We start from the raw sequence: 18584 nt of genomic DNA, 5'->3' as shown, positions 1-18584 counted from the left end.
ATCATTTCAGAAAGCAACGAACCACAAACGGGTCCCTGTGGAGTTCCTTCTTTTCTCTCTGGGCACTACCACAGCATGGGATTGTGTTAGAAATTCTCCCCAGAAAGAATTCCAGCTAGTGGGACAAAATTCCATTTTCTGGCGATGGGACCCTACGCTCCTACTGTCTCCGGGCACTTTTGCAGATACAAGAGGAGAGACACGGTACAACAGGATTATGCTGGAGGGCGTATCTCCATTTATACCTGATGCTGCCTTGGATCTGGAATGAAAGCCTATTTAGTTTGGAAGACCTTCCAGCTTTCCTGGAGCCCCAGACTTACTCTTTGAGAGGCTGTTCCAGAGAAACATGTATGAAAACAATTTTATGGTTCATCACTGCCTTACCAGCCTCAGTACAGGATGATGTTCAGCATGAGAGGGATTCCCTGAGACCTAGAGCAGTTAAGACTTCATAAACATCTGGTTTCAAGTCCTCATGGAAGTGGCTCATGGTACTTCCATTAGTAGTATTTTATGGCTGGAGGCTTCAGTGGAGGTTGACAGGAAATTCTGAGATGAGTTCTCGTCATCTTTCAGTAAGAATGTAAACATCTAACTTTTTTGAGCTCTTTCAAAGATCTGTGTTTAATGTCTGAAGCCACACCCTGCCTTATGCACAATCAGAAGTAGATGAGGCTTTTTAATACACAGCCTGGAAGAACTCATCCTTAGCTTTACTCCAGTCTTAATCATTTTAAGCAGCTGCATTAGCCTCTTCCCAAGTACGTACAGTGTATAAGTTGTGTAATGTGTGTAGCAAAAGCCTTTACATTGTAGAGGTTTGCATTGTGGTTATCTTTTACAAGTCTGCTTGTAAGGGTTTTACGCTGTTAGAAAAATGTAAGAACAAAGAAAAACTGTATTTGAATGAAATAACTGTGAAAGAGAGTAGTAAATATGAAATAATTTCTACCAAAAATGTTGAAAAGCAGTGCACTTAGAAAAGAAGAAAAAGCTAAACTAAGCTAAGCATCATATAACTATATGAACTGCAGATACAGACTGGGTCAGCATCTCTGTAGCTTTATGAGGAATGGAACTGGTGACATTGCATTGCCATGGCTTCCTTAGGTTTTTAGATCTTGCAGTGCTATTTGGCTGTATTTTCAGTGTGGAAGTTCTCCCCTGAAGTTGTGTCTTTGAAAACTGCCAGATAAAATACTTGTAGAGTTCTAAACGTTAGTTCATGAGGTGGTGGCACATGGCAGTATTCCTTGCTATTGTAGAGCAGAAAGGTCTTAGCGACACAACAGTTTGAGAAAACATGGTGCTGACCCCACACCAACACTCGTGTCAAAGATGTTATGTGAGTCTCATAATTTAGCTGAAAAAAAAAAGAATATTTTTAATAGCCAAAGTCCAAGAACATGCGCATAGATGTGAGTTTTAACATGTGTATTCTAGTCTTGGTTATTGTTGGAGCTGATGCAAGGTACAACTAATGCAAGCAACTCCACTGTTGGAGGCCATGTGATTGCATGTCAGTACAAAACCCTTTCACTCTGCTTTGATTTCCTTCTCTTATTTTGGAGCTATGGGGATATTTTGTTAGTTCACTACCCTGCTGTTCTTGAAGCAGGCTCCTAAGATTCATGGGTTCACATATAACACTGATAATATAATTTACAAAGTACTTATGGCTGAATCAGAAAAAAACTGGTTCGTATACAGTCTTCAGTGGGTACATCCCACTTGAATGTATTGGTAAAGCACAGATTCTGGAAGATTTCAGAGCAAAATTTTAAAGTAGGACAAGCCAGGGGCATAACAGCAGTACATGGTAAACAACCAGGAAGATATCCTGTCCTTGGAGCTGGAAAAAGATGGAGAATAGCTTCTTTGACCTTAAAATATTAGAGAATTCCTTAAAATACATCCTAGAATCCAAGCTTTTTATTATCTAGGCTGATTTGAGCATATAAGAAACTGAATCGTATCTCCCTTTCCCAATTGGTTGTACATGGAGCAAAAGCTACAAAGGAAACAAACATTTCATTCATATTATTTCATGAATTGGAACATTTATTTTGGTTCCAGATTATAAAAGAAATCCAAATCAAATCACCTAAGGAGAACAAAAAGCTTTCACAAGATGCTTTCCCAGAGTCTTTTAATGCCAACAGTCTTACAGAGTATTATCAACTCATGAGGTACCATAAACATTTTGAAAACTTTTAATTAAATCTCAAACCTTTGAACCGCAGTTGTTGTGTAGCAGTCATTTTTCAAAGAATTGTAAAAACAGGTTTTGGCCTTCTGTGGAAAACATGCATTTGAACTCTGGACATCATGCCTGAAAGCAGTACCTGTTGGCAACACCATGCAGCTGAAGGCAGTAGGCTCTCCCTCCGTGGCTCCAAAGGCTTTGCCTCTGCTTTCCTGGGAGCAGGCTGGGTCCCTTGGCTCCACTGCTCAGAGGGCTGGCTGGCTGCTCCAGCAGCACCACGCACAGCTGCTCCCTCAGAAAGCGGTGACTGTGATTGGAGTGTTGCACTGCCTACAAGGTTTGTAATTTCCAACTGCTCCAGTGAGGAAACGGAAACCACACCTGTGCATAAAGAGCCAAAAAGCTGGGGAATCCTGAGAGCGGCCGGTCTGCCACCATGGAGCGGAGGTGTACTGGCATCTGCCCCGGGTAGTGCCATTGAACCCACCAACACAGCCAAGGGCACTGCTCGGCACCTTGGCTGTATTGGGAGCTGTGGACCCCCATGACACTCCAAGCCTGAGGACACTCCCTTCTCTGGGGGGCAGGCATGGCAGCAGTGATCAGGGGCTTCTGCTTGGCCACCGTTGAGCCATGGGGCTTGCTGCTGCCCTGGCACCAGAAGCGGTCTGGAGGCACCGTGCAGAGGTATGCATAGACACACTGGTGTCCATGCTGCCTTTCTTCTCCCCGAGAGCAACGTTAACTTCCCAGGGAATCTCCAGGCTCAGCTTTTCTCTAAGTGAGTAAGAGGGAAAGGCCTTTGTGAAGAGACACTCAGGCAGTGGAGGAAGAGGATTTGAGGAACATCAGCCCAGCTAAGCTTCCTTCTGACATGGAGCCTTTCTTCTCTCCACAGTACACTAAATAGCTGCTCTTGCATGGGCCTTGTCCTGGCAGTCACTCTCCATGGAAAGACTATGGAGTTGGCAACCCTCACCTCTTCAGTGTGCCAAGCAGGAAAGTTACCTTTTCAGGAAAGGGTATCATCTGGCCCAGAAACAGGGCCTGTATGAGTGACTACTTGCATTGTGAAAATGGTATTTGTTGAAAATGAACTCATGGAAACCAATGTTGCCTTTGTCAACGTAAGTGGAGCTCCTCTGGTGCACAGCCAGTGTAACTGAGGTCAAACTCCTCATGTGCTGTTTGGTCTTCTGACATTTTTCATCCCTGTTTCTACTGAAATGAGTAGTTTGTTGACTTAATAATATTCAATATCAGGTAAACCCTGTAGAATTTCATTTTTCCTGCTACAAAACAGGCATCCCTTCAGGTAAAGAACTGCCCCCCACCCCAGAAAAAAAAAAAAAAAATTAGGCATTAGGGAACCTGGGCATAGGAGAACAGACTCAAGCCCACTTTACATGCATTTGATTTGATAGTAGTGCTCATTGTTTTATTACTTTGGTTAATCATATACAAACTGAATAATCAGAAAACAGTTGCGTGACACTTATATTCCAAATTCTGTTTCTCAAAGACTTCCCCAGAGACAAAACCTGCCTCTATAACCAGAATACCACAATCAGCGGACAGGCAAAAACTTGAGATTCACAAGAGTCGTTGGGAATATAAATGATCACAATATTTCCACATACATTATTTTTCTTGCAATTCTCAGTTAAAAACATTTCTAAAAGTAATAAATATTAATAAATAACAAATGTACAGTCAAATTCCCTTTTACAGCAAAATAGTCACTTTTTTGTTTTCTTGTTGCTGCCCACACAATGCAAAGAAAAACATTTCCCTCGAAGAATCCTGGCTTCTTTCGAGGTTTAACTCGGCAGGACTTTACTGAGAAGCAGTTATCACACCAATCCAGCCACAAAGGACACAAATATATACCAATTATAATCTTTACATTCTTCATTTAATAAAAAAATTCACTTATTTTGAATGAATATTTGCCAGGGTGTGTTTGGTTGGTTTTGCCTCACAGAAGAAAAAAGAGGACTGCTGGAAAAACCTGTCATTTGACCTATATGTTATTTGACCTTCATGACAGCCACATAAAATATAAATCTGCATCTTAATCTGAAAATCTGAGGCTACCTTCTTTTTCTGAGTCATCTGTTGCTGTCTCCCACAAAGTGGGGTAGCAGGATGAGTCACCCAGCTATAGCTTATTTCTTCCTTTGGTTTCCACAGCCTGTTCTGTTGTCAAACAAGGTTTAAACACTTTATTTAGCTTTTCCCCTATATGGTACTTTTGCTAGAAATGTATAGCTCTGAAATCTTCTCCCCCTTACCGAGATTAAAAAAAAAAAGCCTGACTTTTTCTCAGTGGAAGCCGTACAAGATATTTATATTGGAGGACGCAGAGGAACAGATTGGGGCTTATGAACATAAACGTCTCAGAAAGAGATGAGCCGTAGGCATTGCCCAAGTATTTTTCAGTTCCCCTCCCCAGAGGTTCTACTTTAACCCTATCAACCAGTTAGCATGTTTATAATTTGGCAACAGATCTCTATTCTCATTAGTGGCTTATATGCCTATTGGCTCACGTTTCCAGGCTTCACATTTCTTATCCCTGGAGTTTTCTCTCCCAAGACAGCTTTTCCCTCACTATCCAAGCCTCTGGTTAACTGCAGGCAAATTTGTGTCCATGTTATCTTTTCCACAGGCCTGCCCTCATTCCAGCTGCATCCAATGCAGATGTAAGCAAGATCCACAGACACTGTGTGCGAGTGAGTAGAGTAAGCACAGCTGAGCGTAGAGCTTCCAGTGGGAATTTGCCCCTATCCTGACAGCTTTGAGCAAGTACAGATTTATGGAGAGTGTAACCCTAGGTTTGGGCAAAAAGACTATGCAAAGCAATGTATTTTTGACAGTATGCTAAGGTAAATCTGAATTTGGGTTTTATGCACACTTATTTTGAAAACGTCTGGAAGATAAAAAGGGAAGTGTGTCTGTAACTTCAGCTTAGACTTTGTTTATGCACATATGGTTTACTTAACATAAATTATTGGGTCTGCCGCTTACTTCAGATAGACATTGAATGCTAAGAACAAAAGCTTTAAAGCAGGATTTGTAACCCGTTGTCAGAACGTTCACAGGTTCAAAATTTCCCCTTTAGAGCTGTAAATTTCCTGGAGGCTGCAAAACTCTGCTAGTTCTCAAACTGAGCATTTGCTACTTACCTAAATATGCATCAATTCTATTATGAATACATTGTAGCTGGCATCTGGCACTTGATGTGCCAGGAGCAATCGCACTGTGGTATAAATTTTATAAATTCTCCTCATCTTACTGCACAGCATGATGCCTGGGGACCATGATGATAAGAAATGTGAGCATATTATTCCACAGAGGAGAAAAAGAAGGAACCTAGGATGTAGAAAATTTAGTGCTGGCAGGTGACGTTTACCAGACTGTTGGTAAACATTTTCTTCCGGTGACAGTGCACATTTTACACTCAAATCCTGGTCCCAGGACTGTATGCCCTTTATTCAAGCTTGTATTGAACATGTGTGGCAGAGAGGTTTCTGACAGAACAGGCATTATCCCCCATTGGGAACCCTGTAGGATGTGAAGCGGAGGGAAGCTACTATATAACTTTCTGTCCTCACCATGTGTGCGAAGCCCTGACCAGAGAGGCAGGCAGTAAGCCATGGAACATGCATCTCCTATGGTCCCACCTAGGCATGGCCAGTTTGAATGTCCTCTTCTTGCATTAGGGAAGCGAACCTTGGAGTCTTCACACTGAGCAAACTCCCACTGAAATCAGAAGGTAATTCAGCTCTCAAATCCCGTTTTGTACCTTTGAGGTTTCATTGCTTCAAAGTTTGGGAACATATTGTACCTCAATGTCCAATCTATCACTGCCAGCCTCACTGGAAAATTTTATCATCCTAATAATTACCCTAGATCTGCCATAAAATGAATCAGAAGCATTTGCTTCACTTTTGAAAGTGTTTTGTTTAAAGGAATCGAATGCATTTTCATTGCCCATAGTTCACATAGTTGCAACACAACTGGAATCAAAACTGATAATCAGATAGGACTCAAAATCAATGTAGACAGTCTTGCAGGATATTTAGAGTTTCAGTTCTGACTTCTCAGCTACCCCTTTAGAGAATATCATCTAATATCAGTGATTTCTATTGAGTCTCTTAAATTTGTTCTTTCAATAAAATCCCAGTTCTTGAAGTCATGGTACTGAGTTATCACCAGCAAGTGTCTAACTCTTGAGATTGCATAAAGGAGAATAAAACAAAACGTGAGGGGACTCAAAACCAAAGGCAAACATTAGAAGGCTCAAATTATGCTGTCATCTGTCTGTTTTTCAGCCAATTGCACAGCATTTGAGCCCATCTCAGAACTTCTGCATTCCTTGATTTGCTGGCAGGGTTGGCTCCACACAGAAATGAGCCCTTCCCCTCTAGCAGGTTCAATTCTCTCTTGCTGAGCTCTGGGTAAAATGGTTTTTGACCTTAACAACAACAGGTTTGGAACTGCTATCCAAATGGCTATGCAGTTTTTATACCATTTTCACATAGAGGAAAGCCAAATCTACCAGAGTGACAGTGAAAAAAGCAATGGCAGGATCCACAAAAGGAGCATTGATTGGCTCACATGCCCTTCTTTCTGGTCAGCTTCGAGATCATTTGGTTCCCAGTGACTTAGAAAAGCCTCTGGATCATCATACCTGGTCCACTGCAGCAGCCCAAAGGCACCACCAAATGCAGCTTATCAAGCTACATGTAACCTTTGCACCATCAATGGCCATGCTGAGCTGGGCAAATTGGCTGCGCTGACAGAGCAGCTTAAAATAGGCACATTTTCCTAGAGGCAGAGTTTGTGAAATGTAGTCTGGTGAATTGAATATTTCTGTCAAGCTGTTCCGTTTTGTGTCTCCTTGCCACCTGCTTTAATTTCCAAAACATGCAGCTAAGCAGCTGCTAAGTTATTAAAGCTACAGCTAGAACAATGGTAAAAAAATTTTAGATGCTTATTTCAGTGTATGTTTAGTGCCTTCATTCATACACCCATATCTTGTCATATTTTTCCTGAAATACACTGACAGCATATTTAGGAATCTAAAACATACATAGGCAGCAGGCAGGATTTTTGAAGGGAGTTAGGCACCTGGCTCTTACTGAAGTGATATTCAACATTCGAAGTACAAAAGAGGCCTTCTCTCATAGCTAGTGATGTCACACTTAAAACTTTCCAGGACATGGCTGTAGGGAGGTGGGAGCAAGGAATGACAGCTGTTATATATGACAAAAAAGGTGGCAACTGCGATATTTTGAACTGGAATATGGTGAAACATGGATGTTTTTAAATAGTCATTTCAATGGGTACTGCTTTGGGGTATGATATCTCCTCACCTTCCCTTGCAACTTCCAAGCTGGTAAAAGGACAACCCAAATTTTAAGAATTCCACTAGCTTCAGTGCCATACTAATTTGGGTTGCAATGTAGCGCTTAACTTCTTTCCTCTTCTCTCAGCTCCCATCCAGACCTAGATATATCAACTAATAACAACCTGCAATAAAATTAATCAGAAGCATTTGGTTCACTAAAGCCTTAGTTTGGCTTCTGAATGTCTTGATTACAGAATCAAGTGTATTTTTATTGCACAGATCACATGATTATTCTCAGGTGCCTTGATCATTTTCATTCTTCAGATCAATCAAAACCAAACTTCTCAAGTTGCAACTTCATATTTCAAAGCAGATGGTAAAGAAAATTATTTCAGAATTTTAATATAATGATCCTACCTGAATGGGTTCTAAGTGAATTCTTCAGTCAGTTTGTAATTTGACAAATTTTTGAACTTAGCAAATTCTTAAAACCAAATCTAATTTTAAGTAGATGTAAATGTTACCTACTTCAGGATAGGCAGGTGCTTAACCTAGACTTATCCTGCTGAGTCTTGGCCTTTATGAATCAAATCTGAAGATCTGATTTGAGATACTGGTACTAGAGAAGACCTTGGAATGCTGAAAGCTAAATCCTGACACTGGCACAAACGTTACCTTTACAGGAACTGTGTCTATTGAATCTGGCTCTTGACAAGCTTCATAAAATAGGAAGATAACCTCACATAGTGCTTGCATTTGAATAGTGCAAACCCTCCTTGAAACATTTCCCAGTACCAAAAGCCAAGGACATTTCTGCTAGAAATACATCTTTAGCGTATGTGTATTTTTCAACTCGATATTTAGAGAAAAGCAGTATATTTGCAATACCTATCGCTTGCTGAAGGCCAAAGTCAAGTTATGCTTTGGTAGGTAAATGCAAATGACATCATTTGCAAAACTGACCACTGAGTCATGATAGTTTTCACTGTTTGTAAGAAGAAAAGATTTTTCAGATATGTCTTTGACCAACCATGTACATCTTGCATTAATCAGTATGTAACATCTCATTGGAGACTGGTAGTCAAGGACACCTAGATCTTCACTATAAGCAGAGAACTACTTATAAATAACTTCAGCATTCAAATTAATAAGTTAAAGTTACAGAATATTGTTATATTATCATTAGAAAAACCAAATACACACACCTCATACCGAGAGAGATCACATCAAACCATTGTTAAAGCAAAATACGAATGTTTTGAGTAGCATCATATAAGAATTCAAACTTGACATCAGAAAGATAAAATGCTTTTGATATCAATGACACAGAATAACGCTTTTAAAAATCATTTTATGCTAAATTTCCGAGTTGGAATACTAGTTGCTGAATTCAGACTCCATGGTTAACCAGCATAATCCACCTGTAATCCCCATAGTTGTGCTTCTTAGGTAAAATCAGAAATAAGATCCCTAATATTCATTTTCTCAAGAAATTGAGACTGCTGAATTCTATTTTATCTGAACAATCACAATTGGCATTTTTCTTCTGGTAAAAACACATGGCACAGAAGATAGTTCTATACCATCAACAGACTGACTTGAAAAATATAAATATATACTGTATTTATATATATAATGTGTATATATACACTATCAATATTCACATTAGAGAATCTGAACAATTTTATTGAAATTACTTTTTAAGAAAGCCTTCTTCTGTGACTTCATGACTACACAAAGCACTGAAAATTTTCAAGCGTACCGTGTGAAATGGGGCTTCTTAAACCTAAAGAAAACATACTGGTGAAATATATGTGAATATGTGCCTTTTTTTAACGTACATGTTTTTTTTCAGATTTGTAATTTCCACCAGTTATAGTTTGCAAATTACAAAAACTAAAATAGTTATCTGGAGTCAGTGTTTCCTCTCAGCAGGCTGCTGCAGGCAGAGTTCACTCCCAGAAGAAACTATTGGCAAATTATTCTCGAGATGGTGATTGATGAGATGACTTATGCTGTCAAAGACACGATCTTTTGTACGAACCTTCAAAAAAAGGATGCAAGACAGATTAAAGAGCAAAATACTTTTTCCCTTAACTTTGCGCTAAAATTCTCTAAGAATAAAACGACAAAATTAATCATGTTTTAGAGACTGATCCATCTCTCACCAAAATCAGTGGAAATCTGGCATTTCTGGAGTTTTGCCTCTGTTTTGTCTCTTACTCCCTCTATTCTCTCCAAACAGGTATTTTGTATGCTACCTAGGGGCCAGTCTACCACTATTACTCTTTCTGAATAGGTCTGCTTGAAAACTTTCTTTACAATGTCTTGTTTCACCGTAAGTTGAGTTTTCAGATCAAATTTTCTTCTCAGAGACCACCTGCTCCTTTTAAGCGTTTTCACCTTTTTTCATTAGAAAGAGCTATTCCTCCAGAGATGCCAGAACCCAACTCTTCTCCATGCACCTCAGCAGCTTTGAGCTTTCCTTAATAAAGACTAGCACCACCTTCTTCAGGTGCTGAAAAATTCCCTTCCCTGGCAGCCATCCAGCCACCATGTGTGCTTGGTTTGGGTTTACCCCATGTGGGCATGGTACACCCCTGTGCCTTTGAAACTGAAACATTTCAGGGCAGGGAACATCATCTGTCTAGCGCATTTACCCTCTGCACCGGCATCCTGCTAAATAAATTATTACACTCATGGTAAGAGGAAATTGATATCTTAAGGTAAAAAGTCAAAAATCAGGACAGGTCAAAAACTAGTCTATATTACAAAACAATCTCTAACTATTTAACCACACCTTCACAAAACACTTCGTTCCTACAGTTAAAACAAGTTAGGCATACAGTTTCCACAGGCACAGCACAGGTCCTCTCAAGCGAATGTCATGCTGCAGTAAAGCTGCTACATCCAGCAAACATCCTGCAGTCCTCCATTTTAAGCATCCCTTACCTGAACTAGAGATTTTATTTCTTTTTGTTGGCTGGATGAGAGCAGAAGCAACTGGACAGTTAACTCTGCTCCATAAACACACCCTTAAGAGCTGTAACGTGCCGCTGCATAATCTGTACATGAAATTAATTTTCAGGCAGCCTTTGTCTGAATCATTTTTTACAAATAATCACGCTGAGGCCATGCGGAAGATGCGCAAGCCCCTGGCACGCTGCAGCAGCTGGCCACATGCCTGCACATTACTGATGGCTCTCCACTCTGACAAGTCACAGAGAGGGCTGCTCAGAGGCTTGTGTCCTACAAATCACAGAGATGGCAGCGCTAACCCAAATACAGCCACAGAAAAGCCGCTGTGGCAAGCAGTGCCTCCTGAGCGAGGAGCTTCAGAGCCTTTTGGGATACGATGGTGCACGCCAAGGAGGCTGAGGGAGGGGTCAGGAGCAGAGAAGAAGGAGGTCCCTATGCAAGGAGGTCAGCACATTAGAGCTGCTCTTAGAGGCAGTGCAGAAAAGATGGGGGGGGCCTCTGTCCTCTGCCTACAGGAAGAGAACCCTCCAGGAGGCCATCGCGGGCCCGAGCGCTCCACGCCAGCCGTCCAGCAGAGCAGCGGGGCCGCCGGTGGGACGCAGCGTCCCGGCCCTCGCCACGTCGCACAGCAGCATTTTCCTCGCAGCAGCCTGCGACAGCTGTTTGCGGGTTTACGGTGAAGGGAGAATCCGGGGGCCCTGCTGCAGGAGCCCCACAAACGCCGGCAGAGCTTTAGCGAAGGAGGCCGCCCCCCAGGAGGCGCAGGGATGCTCCCCCAGGACGGCTCCCCGGTCGAGCCCGGGACCAGGCAGCCGGCACCCAAAAAGCGCAAAACCATTCTTTGAGTGCCCTCGTGTGGCAAAATGTCATTACGACGAGTACCGTGGGCGTCAGAGACTCTGCAGGGCCAGCTGCAGGTTTCTCGGCTGAAGCAGGTGCCAACGGGCCAGCTCCTCCAGAGGAGTTCCTCGTTTACTTCGAGGCTTGTCATCTGAAGTTGTCCTTCGCAGAGGAAGAGGAGTTGCCCGCTCTCAGCTGCCAAGAGCCAAGAATAAAACACGTGGCAATGCTTTCATTTTCTCAGGTGAGACTAAGCCTCCCCAGAAGCAGGACAGTACAGCAGCAGTCAAATGGAGCTCCCCTGCCCTCTCTGTCCTGCTGCTGGAAGGGTCCCTGCGCCAGCTAAGGGCGTCCCTGTGCAGCACAGAGATGGGGTAGGTTTGCCCCAGTTGTCTCCTGGGCTTATGTGCAGGAAAGCATGGAGGGCCTGGTCCATATCCTGGCTAACAAGAGAGGTCACAAGGAAATAGCTGGCACTCAGGCTGGCCGAACTTGCACAGCCACCAGCAGCTTCTCAGCAGGAAGGCTAAAGAGGTGGCTTAGCTCTACTTTTGGCTAAGACTGCACTGCAACGGCCAAAGCTTGACCTTGCTGGGGAATCAGATCCCTAAGGCTCCCTGCAACGTGCAGAAATCGTGCAGTGGGTCTTCGGCTACAAGTCAGGGAGAGAATTAGAGATGTGATGGCATATTATTGATATGAGTCTGTACTTACGATCAGTTGTGAATAAGATGTAAACAAGATTAAACACATTTAGGGAAAATGTGTGGAGTCAGAAACCACGTGTATTACTGAGGAGTCAGCACTTACAGTTCCTTCTGGGTCCACCAAAAGAAGGTGCTTGGCTTGTCCGTTGTGCATGCCTGTCAGCACATAGGAGCCAGGATTCGTGGTACTCTTCCTCACGAGGAAGTCTCCACATTTCTTTAACAGCTGTTCTGCTTCTTTCCTGCTCATCTCTCCTTGATACCACGGCTCTGTACTCAGGTCTTCGGCTACAGTCCAGTCGGCTGCTCTGGATAAAAGAGGACTGGTGCATCCAGTGGAGGTGGATTTACTCAATGCAGCCTCAGACGTTTGGTTCCTGAGGGCATCTTCAAATGGTTCTGGTTGTGGAAACAGAAACAAAGGCAAGATCATTCAGAGGTAAATCATGTTACAAAATGGTGATATTCCAGTCATTTTTAACAGGATTTATTTTGTGTTACAGCCACTTCCCTTTATCTTTATGAAAAAAATGAGGGAAGATGTACTGCCAGGTCAACTGATTTATGGATTACATTAAGACAGAGGAGTGTAATCTGTTAAAAATGTATGTTATGCACAGGAAGATGATGATAAAAATCAGAACGAACCTTGGCAGGAGCTTTTGAAAGGCAGTGATTTTATTTCAGTAATGGCTATTGTCAACGGTTGCATTCACATGCCCTGGTACTGGGCAGAGCTCTCTTTTTGTCTTGCCAGGTACGTCAGACAGTTTCATTTCAAATAAATTGCATAATATGGGTACCCAATGTCATTATGCTCATATCTAGTCTCTCTTCAAGCAATGTATTCATTTAAAAATTATCCATTACTGAGTCTCCAGCCCAAGAGTATATCTAGAAAGAGATTAGTTGCCCTTAGCACTCAGCCTGCCCCTAGCCTCCTCCTAGGAAGAGAACTTTGCAACACAGACACAGGCTAACACCTTTACCAGGATTTACCTAGCTGAAATCAGCCTCAGGGAAGCATCCCCAGAGATGGAGAATCTCCACCTCTTGCTTGAGAATCTCCACCCCTTGCTAAATGCAATGGGAGAAATAGTGACTGGGGATGAAGAAAAGGCTGAGGTACTCAATGCCTTCTTTGCTTCAGTCTTTAATGGTCAGACCAACTCACTGGGTGATATGCCTCTAGAACCAAATGGTGGAGATGGAGAGCTTTATCAAGGTTTCTTTCAATAGGAAATGGTAAACGAACTGCTGCACAGCTTAAATGTGCAGAAGTCTATGAGGCCAGACGAGATCCACCCAAGAGTTCTGAGGGAGCTGGCGGAAGTGCTTACCAAGCCACTTTCCACCATTTACCAACAATCCTGGCTAACAGGGGAGGTACCAGCTGACTGGAGGTTGGCAAACGTGACGCCAATCTACAAGAAAGGTAAGAGGGAAGACCCAGGGAACTACAGGACTGTAAGTCTGACCTCAGTGCCAGGTAAACTCATGGAGCAGATCATCCTTAGTGTTATCATGCGTCATGTACAGGACAGTCAGATGATGAGGCCCAGTCAACACGGATTTATGAAGGGCAGGTCTTGTTTGACCAACCTGATCTCCTTCTGTGATAAAATGACCTGTTTTGTGGATGAGGGAAGAACTGTGGATGTTGTTTATCTCGATTTTAGCAACGCCTTTGACACTGTTTCCCATAACATTCTTCTGCAGAAGCTGGCTGCCTATGGCTTGGACGGGTGTACGCTTCGCCAGATCAAAAACTGGCTGGACAGCTGGGCCCAGAGAGTGGTGGTGAACGGAGTTAAATCCAGCTGGCGGCCGGTCACCAGTGGTGTTCCGCAGGGCTCAGTGTTGGGGCCTGTTCTCTTTAACATCTTTATCAATGATCTGGATGAGGGGATCGAGTGCACCCTCAGCAAGTTTGCAGATGACACTAAATTGGGAGGTAGTGTTGATCTGCCTGAGGGTTGGGAGGCTCTACAGAGGGACCTGGACAGACTGGATCGATGGGCCGAGGCCAACTGTATGAAATTCAACAAGACCAAGTGCTGGGTCCTGCACTTGGGCCACAACAACCCCCTGCCATGTTACAGGCTTGGGGAAGTGTGGCTGGAAAGCTGCACAGCAGAGAAGGATCTGGGGGTGCTGGTCGACAGCCGATTGAACATGAGCCAGCAGTGTGCCCAAGCAGCCAAGAAAGCCAACAGAATCCTGGCATGTATCAGAAACAGTGTGGCCAGCAGGGGCAGGGAAGTGATTTTCCCCCCTATACTCAGCATTGGTGAGGCCACACCTTGAGTACCGTGTCCAGTTTTGGGCCCCTCACTTCAAGAAGGACGCTGAGGTGCAGGAGAGGGTTCAGAGAAGAGCAATCAAACCAGTGAAAAGGGTTTAGAGAAGTTGTCCTATGAGGAGCTGGAACCATTTAGTCTGGAGAAGAGGAGGCTCAGGGGGGACCTTATCACTCTCTATAATTACCTGAAAGGAAGTTGTAGGGAGATGGGGGTCGGTCTCTTCTCCCATGTTATGAATGACAGGATGAGAGGGAATGGCCTCAAGTTACACCGGGGGAAATTTAGGTTAGATATCAGGAAGAATTTCTTTACAGAATGGGTTGTGAAGTATTGGAACAGGCTGCCCAGGGAGGTGGTGGAGTCCCCATCTCTGGAGGTGTTTAAAAACCATGTGGATTTGGTGTTGAGTAACATGGTTTAGGGACCCTGACAGTGCAGGGTGAATGGTTGGACTCAATGATCTTGAAGGTCTCTTCCAACCAGACGATTCTATGATTCTATGATCTTTTAAAACTCAGCTAAATCCTGAGCTCAGTGTTACTTTCTGTAGAGTGGAATGAAAAGATGTGTCCATACAGATCCCAACAGTCTTATAGAAATAGTAAATAGGTCAGTTTGTGCTTCATCATATGCTATACTGACCTATCGGAAGCTATTTTCCCTCGCAAGACCTTCATCTGTCCAAGTAGTGCATACGAAAAAGAGATATTGCTCTGCGGCCACTACACTTACTAAAGGACATCTGCAGAGCTGTACTGTGAAAAAATACACCAGCTCTAAATACACTGCTCGGATGTGAGGAGTACGTAGCCATGTCTGCACAGGGCCACAGAGAGGTTATTTTAGCTCAGGGAAATAGGATCAATACTGCAATGTCACAGCTTGTTGATTCCTCAGCTAATTCTTAAAACCAGCTTATATATGTCTTCACTACACTGCAGTCTGCACAAAGCCCAACACGTTTTAGCTTGACAAACCGCTAACTTAGGGCTAGTTGACACGTTTTCTAGTACTACTTTTCCCCAATGATCCAATGGTTAATGATGATTAATGAAGGCTGAAAGATAAGAAATCAGCTTTCCCTATTTTTAGGAAAAGAATGTGTATAAAATAGAGGTAAGCACGCGCATGTTTTAAGAGCATGGCTTCTCAGAAATTGAGGTTAACATCCCTGATTTCAGACAGCAGAATTTTCTCGTTTCAGATCTATATTCACAAATAGATACTCCCTTAACTTTCTTCCCTCCCCCTTTCTTTCAATCCAACATCTCACTAAGCTGTGGAAATAGAGCCATACCTCAGCAAAAACATGCCAGGAAGACAGTTTTATGTATACTGAGATAACAGAAATGTAGATATGTTATTTTACAAATAACATATAGGCACCAACTGCTTTGTCTCACTGTCTTTTAATTATGTGAACTGAGTTAGATAAATCATGTGTCAACAATTGATTGGAGGTAGGAAGAACAGAAAAACCATGAAAATTTTCTGTGCATCAAACGGCTTTCCCCGTATTTCCTGTTAAGTATCTCTTCAAGGCTGAAAACCATGTGTATCGGTAGCATCAACATCAAACTATGACCGATGCTTAAACTATTGTTTTAAGGCTATGGCTATGATTCTGATCTTGGAAAAGCTGACTTCAAAGTTGGAAGAGATAGCGAGATACGACAGTATGCCTATCCAATACAAGGGATAACACAGCCGTTTAATTTCCCTCCCAGCTCTCTTGTTGAACAAAGTTTTTCTAGTATGCATTCACTTCCTAGTAACATATTCACAGGACAGGCTGGAGCTAATTTTCCAGCCATTCACTCCTTCAGTTTTCTGCATGACAAGCCTCCTCATTTATTCTCCTGCTGACATGGCTGCCTGTGATGCTAAGGACACCACAGACTGCAACTCAGCTTAATGGAAATATAATACAAACTAGCTTCAAATCTTCGGCCACCCTTATTTTAGCTCAGTCAGATAAGAGTCCACCATGAATTCTAAAATACACAGTAACTCCACCAGGAATACTAAAATTTGGAGAATTTAAAAATTGGTTTTATACAGAACTAATGCAAAAACATATTGGGTTGATCGTTAGAAAGGCAGTGAATAGGAAGGAAACTCACTCATGTCAAACAGATCCTTTCCTGGGCTGCTCTCTTTGGTATCATCTGCTGTTCCACTGAAGGTACTTTCAGCATCTGCCTGAAGTGCCAATAGAGTTTCTATATTTATATGCTGGGTGTTTACGTATGTTGGCATCTCTGCTGTTGGGGTTACTTGTGATTTCCCTTCTGGCACACTGCAAATATCCAGAGATCCTAGAAAATACAAGACTTTTTTCTTCTTTTTTTTGTATTTGACAGAACAGTGTTGTTATAATGACCAAATAACATCACAACCCATCACCACAGGTTTAAAATTCCCTGGAATGGGAGATGTAAAGTCAATAGCTGCAGGACCTAGTAGAAAAAAATGTTGAGGAATGGATTCAGAACTGTGTTTCAATGAGGGTTTGGGGCAAGGGGGACTGTTATTATTCAGGAGGAAAGAAAAATTTTGTAAATAAAGACTGTGAATTTCAAAACTGATGTTCAGTTGGGGAGTCGTGAGAGGAGGAAATGGAATAAATCCTCAAATCTGTGCAGATTAAAACCAGACAACATATTCTGGCATTTGAAAAGAAAGTGTCCCCAGAAACACAGTAAGGCTGTCACATAAAGGTGGAAGGGGTGAAATTTCACACATATGTTTTGATGTGATTTGCTTAAAATTCATAGACAGCAACAAAAAGAAGAGTTTGCATTATTTGTTATTCATGGAGCAGGGATCGTGCAAAAACATGCAGTGCACCACATTTTAAAAAAGCTTCTGACTTTGGCTCTTCCTTTGGAAACTGCATCTTGCAGACCTTACTGCTTCAGATTTTCAGAACAGATCATGCAGCCTGTCTGTAAATACCATGAAGTTTTAAGACATGGCAAGCTAGATAGCTGAAGGTTTGGGGAAACTCTATTTATGAACTACTTAGCAAAAGCTAAGATTTTAAGAAGGTGTGCATTTAATAATTCACCCAGAGGTAATTACCAAATGCTTTTCACTGATTTCAATGCTAAAATTCAGATTTCAGATCTGAAAACTTTTTTTTTCAGATCTGAAAAAAATCTGTCTGAAAATTCAGATCGATCCAGGAAATCTATCAACAAAGTGCACTTCATTGCCTTGAGACTTCGAGGCATCAGACTTTCACATGCTTTGCCCACCCAAGACCTCCTGCAGTATTACTGCTAAAACTAGCAAAACTCACCTTGCTTAACAGGCCCGTGATGCCAGTCTTCATTGAATTTATCTCCTAAGTGGTGACTCTGGTAATAGGTTTGCTCTCCTCCCACTCCTGCTGCAGACTAGAATGGACACATGTGCAAAGAAATTTTCAATTACCTTTAAAATGCTCAGATACATTATGAGTGGCTCTGACAATTTCCTTGGCTGTATTCTGCGTACACCCACTCTTCATTTCCGATTCATCGTGGTGTCAGAATATATATCTCACAAATGCATTTGTGTAGGAGTAAGATATTACCGGTGACCTTCATGTAAACTTCCCTGCTTCCTGCTTTCATTAACCACCGCAATCCCACATGATGCATCATCTCCTCTAGTACATTTGTCTTCACATAGCGAGCCCTGACAAACCGTGACTGGGAAAACCGTTCTGACACCCCCAGCACCCTCCAAAGCCTGAGCTGAAAGACACTGGTACCAGGGGATGCTCTCGGGAACTGAAGGGAGGATGTTGTCTACAGACAAGGCCCCTCTGGATTTAAGCAGAGTGGTGCTGGGTCTGAAAACTCCTCTTAGGTGGCTACGTTGACAAGTGCAAACTTTTGATAGCAATGCTGGTAGAAATGTCCAAGCTGACCTCAGCTGAACATGAGCTGGAAAACCTACCTAGGAACCTGGCTGAATACTGATTGCTGCTGAGTTATTAAGGTAATGAACTGTTAGTAATGACTACACTAGATTGATTAAATGGTTCTGCAGCAAATCTTTCCCAGTTAGCGTGCACTGTTTGATAGCCCCTGAAGCAGACAAGGTTTCTACAAAGTAGTAACCCTCAGTGGATTTCTCTTCCTCAAACCCGTGTAATCTTTCAACACCACGAGAAGCCAACCTTCTTCTGTTTGTTCTGAACC

At 42.5% G+C, this 18584-nt stretch overlaps 1 protein-coding gene across 1 annotated transcript in view; it reads right to left on the bottom strand.

The window, feature by feature from the left end:
* Positions 1-9477: 9477 nt before the first annotated feature.
* SHC3 (SHC adaptor protein 3) overlaps positions 9478-18584 on the bottom strand; it is a 62695-nt gene continuing 53588 nt past the window's right edge. The window contains exons 9-12 of the mRNA XM_086629123.1: positions 17696-17792; positions 16515-16709; positions 12192-12487; positions 9478-9606 (exon numbers count right to left, since the gene is read on the bottom strand). Coding sequence (XP_086485249.1) covers positions 9478-9606; positions 12192-12487; positions 16515-16709; positions 17696-17792 — 717 coding nt within the window. The remainder of the gene's footprint in view (positions 9607-12191; positions 12488-16514; positions 16710-17695; positions 17793-18584) is intronic.

Source organism: Tauraco erythrolophus, chromosome Z (assembly GCF_009769465.1).
Source record: "Tauraco erythrolophus isolate bTauEry1 chromosome Z, bTauEry1.pri, whole genome shotgun sequence".
Classification (NCBI taxonomy): domain Eukaryota; kingdom Metazoa; phylum Chordata; class Aves; order Musophagiformes; family Musophagidae; genus Tauraco; species Tauraco erythrolophus.
Note: the sequence above shows the minus strand (reverse complement) of the source record. Positions and strands in the feature narration are given on the sequence as shown.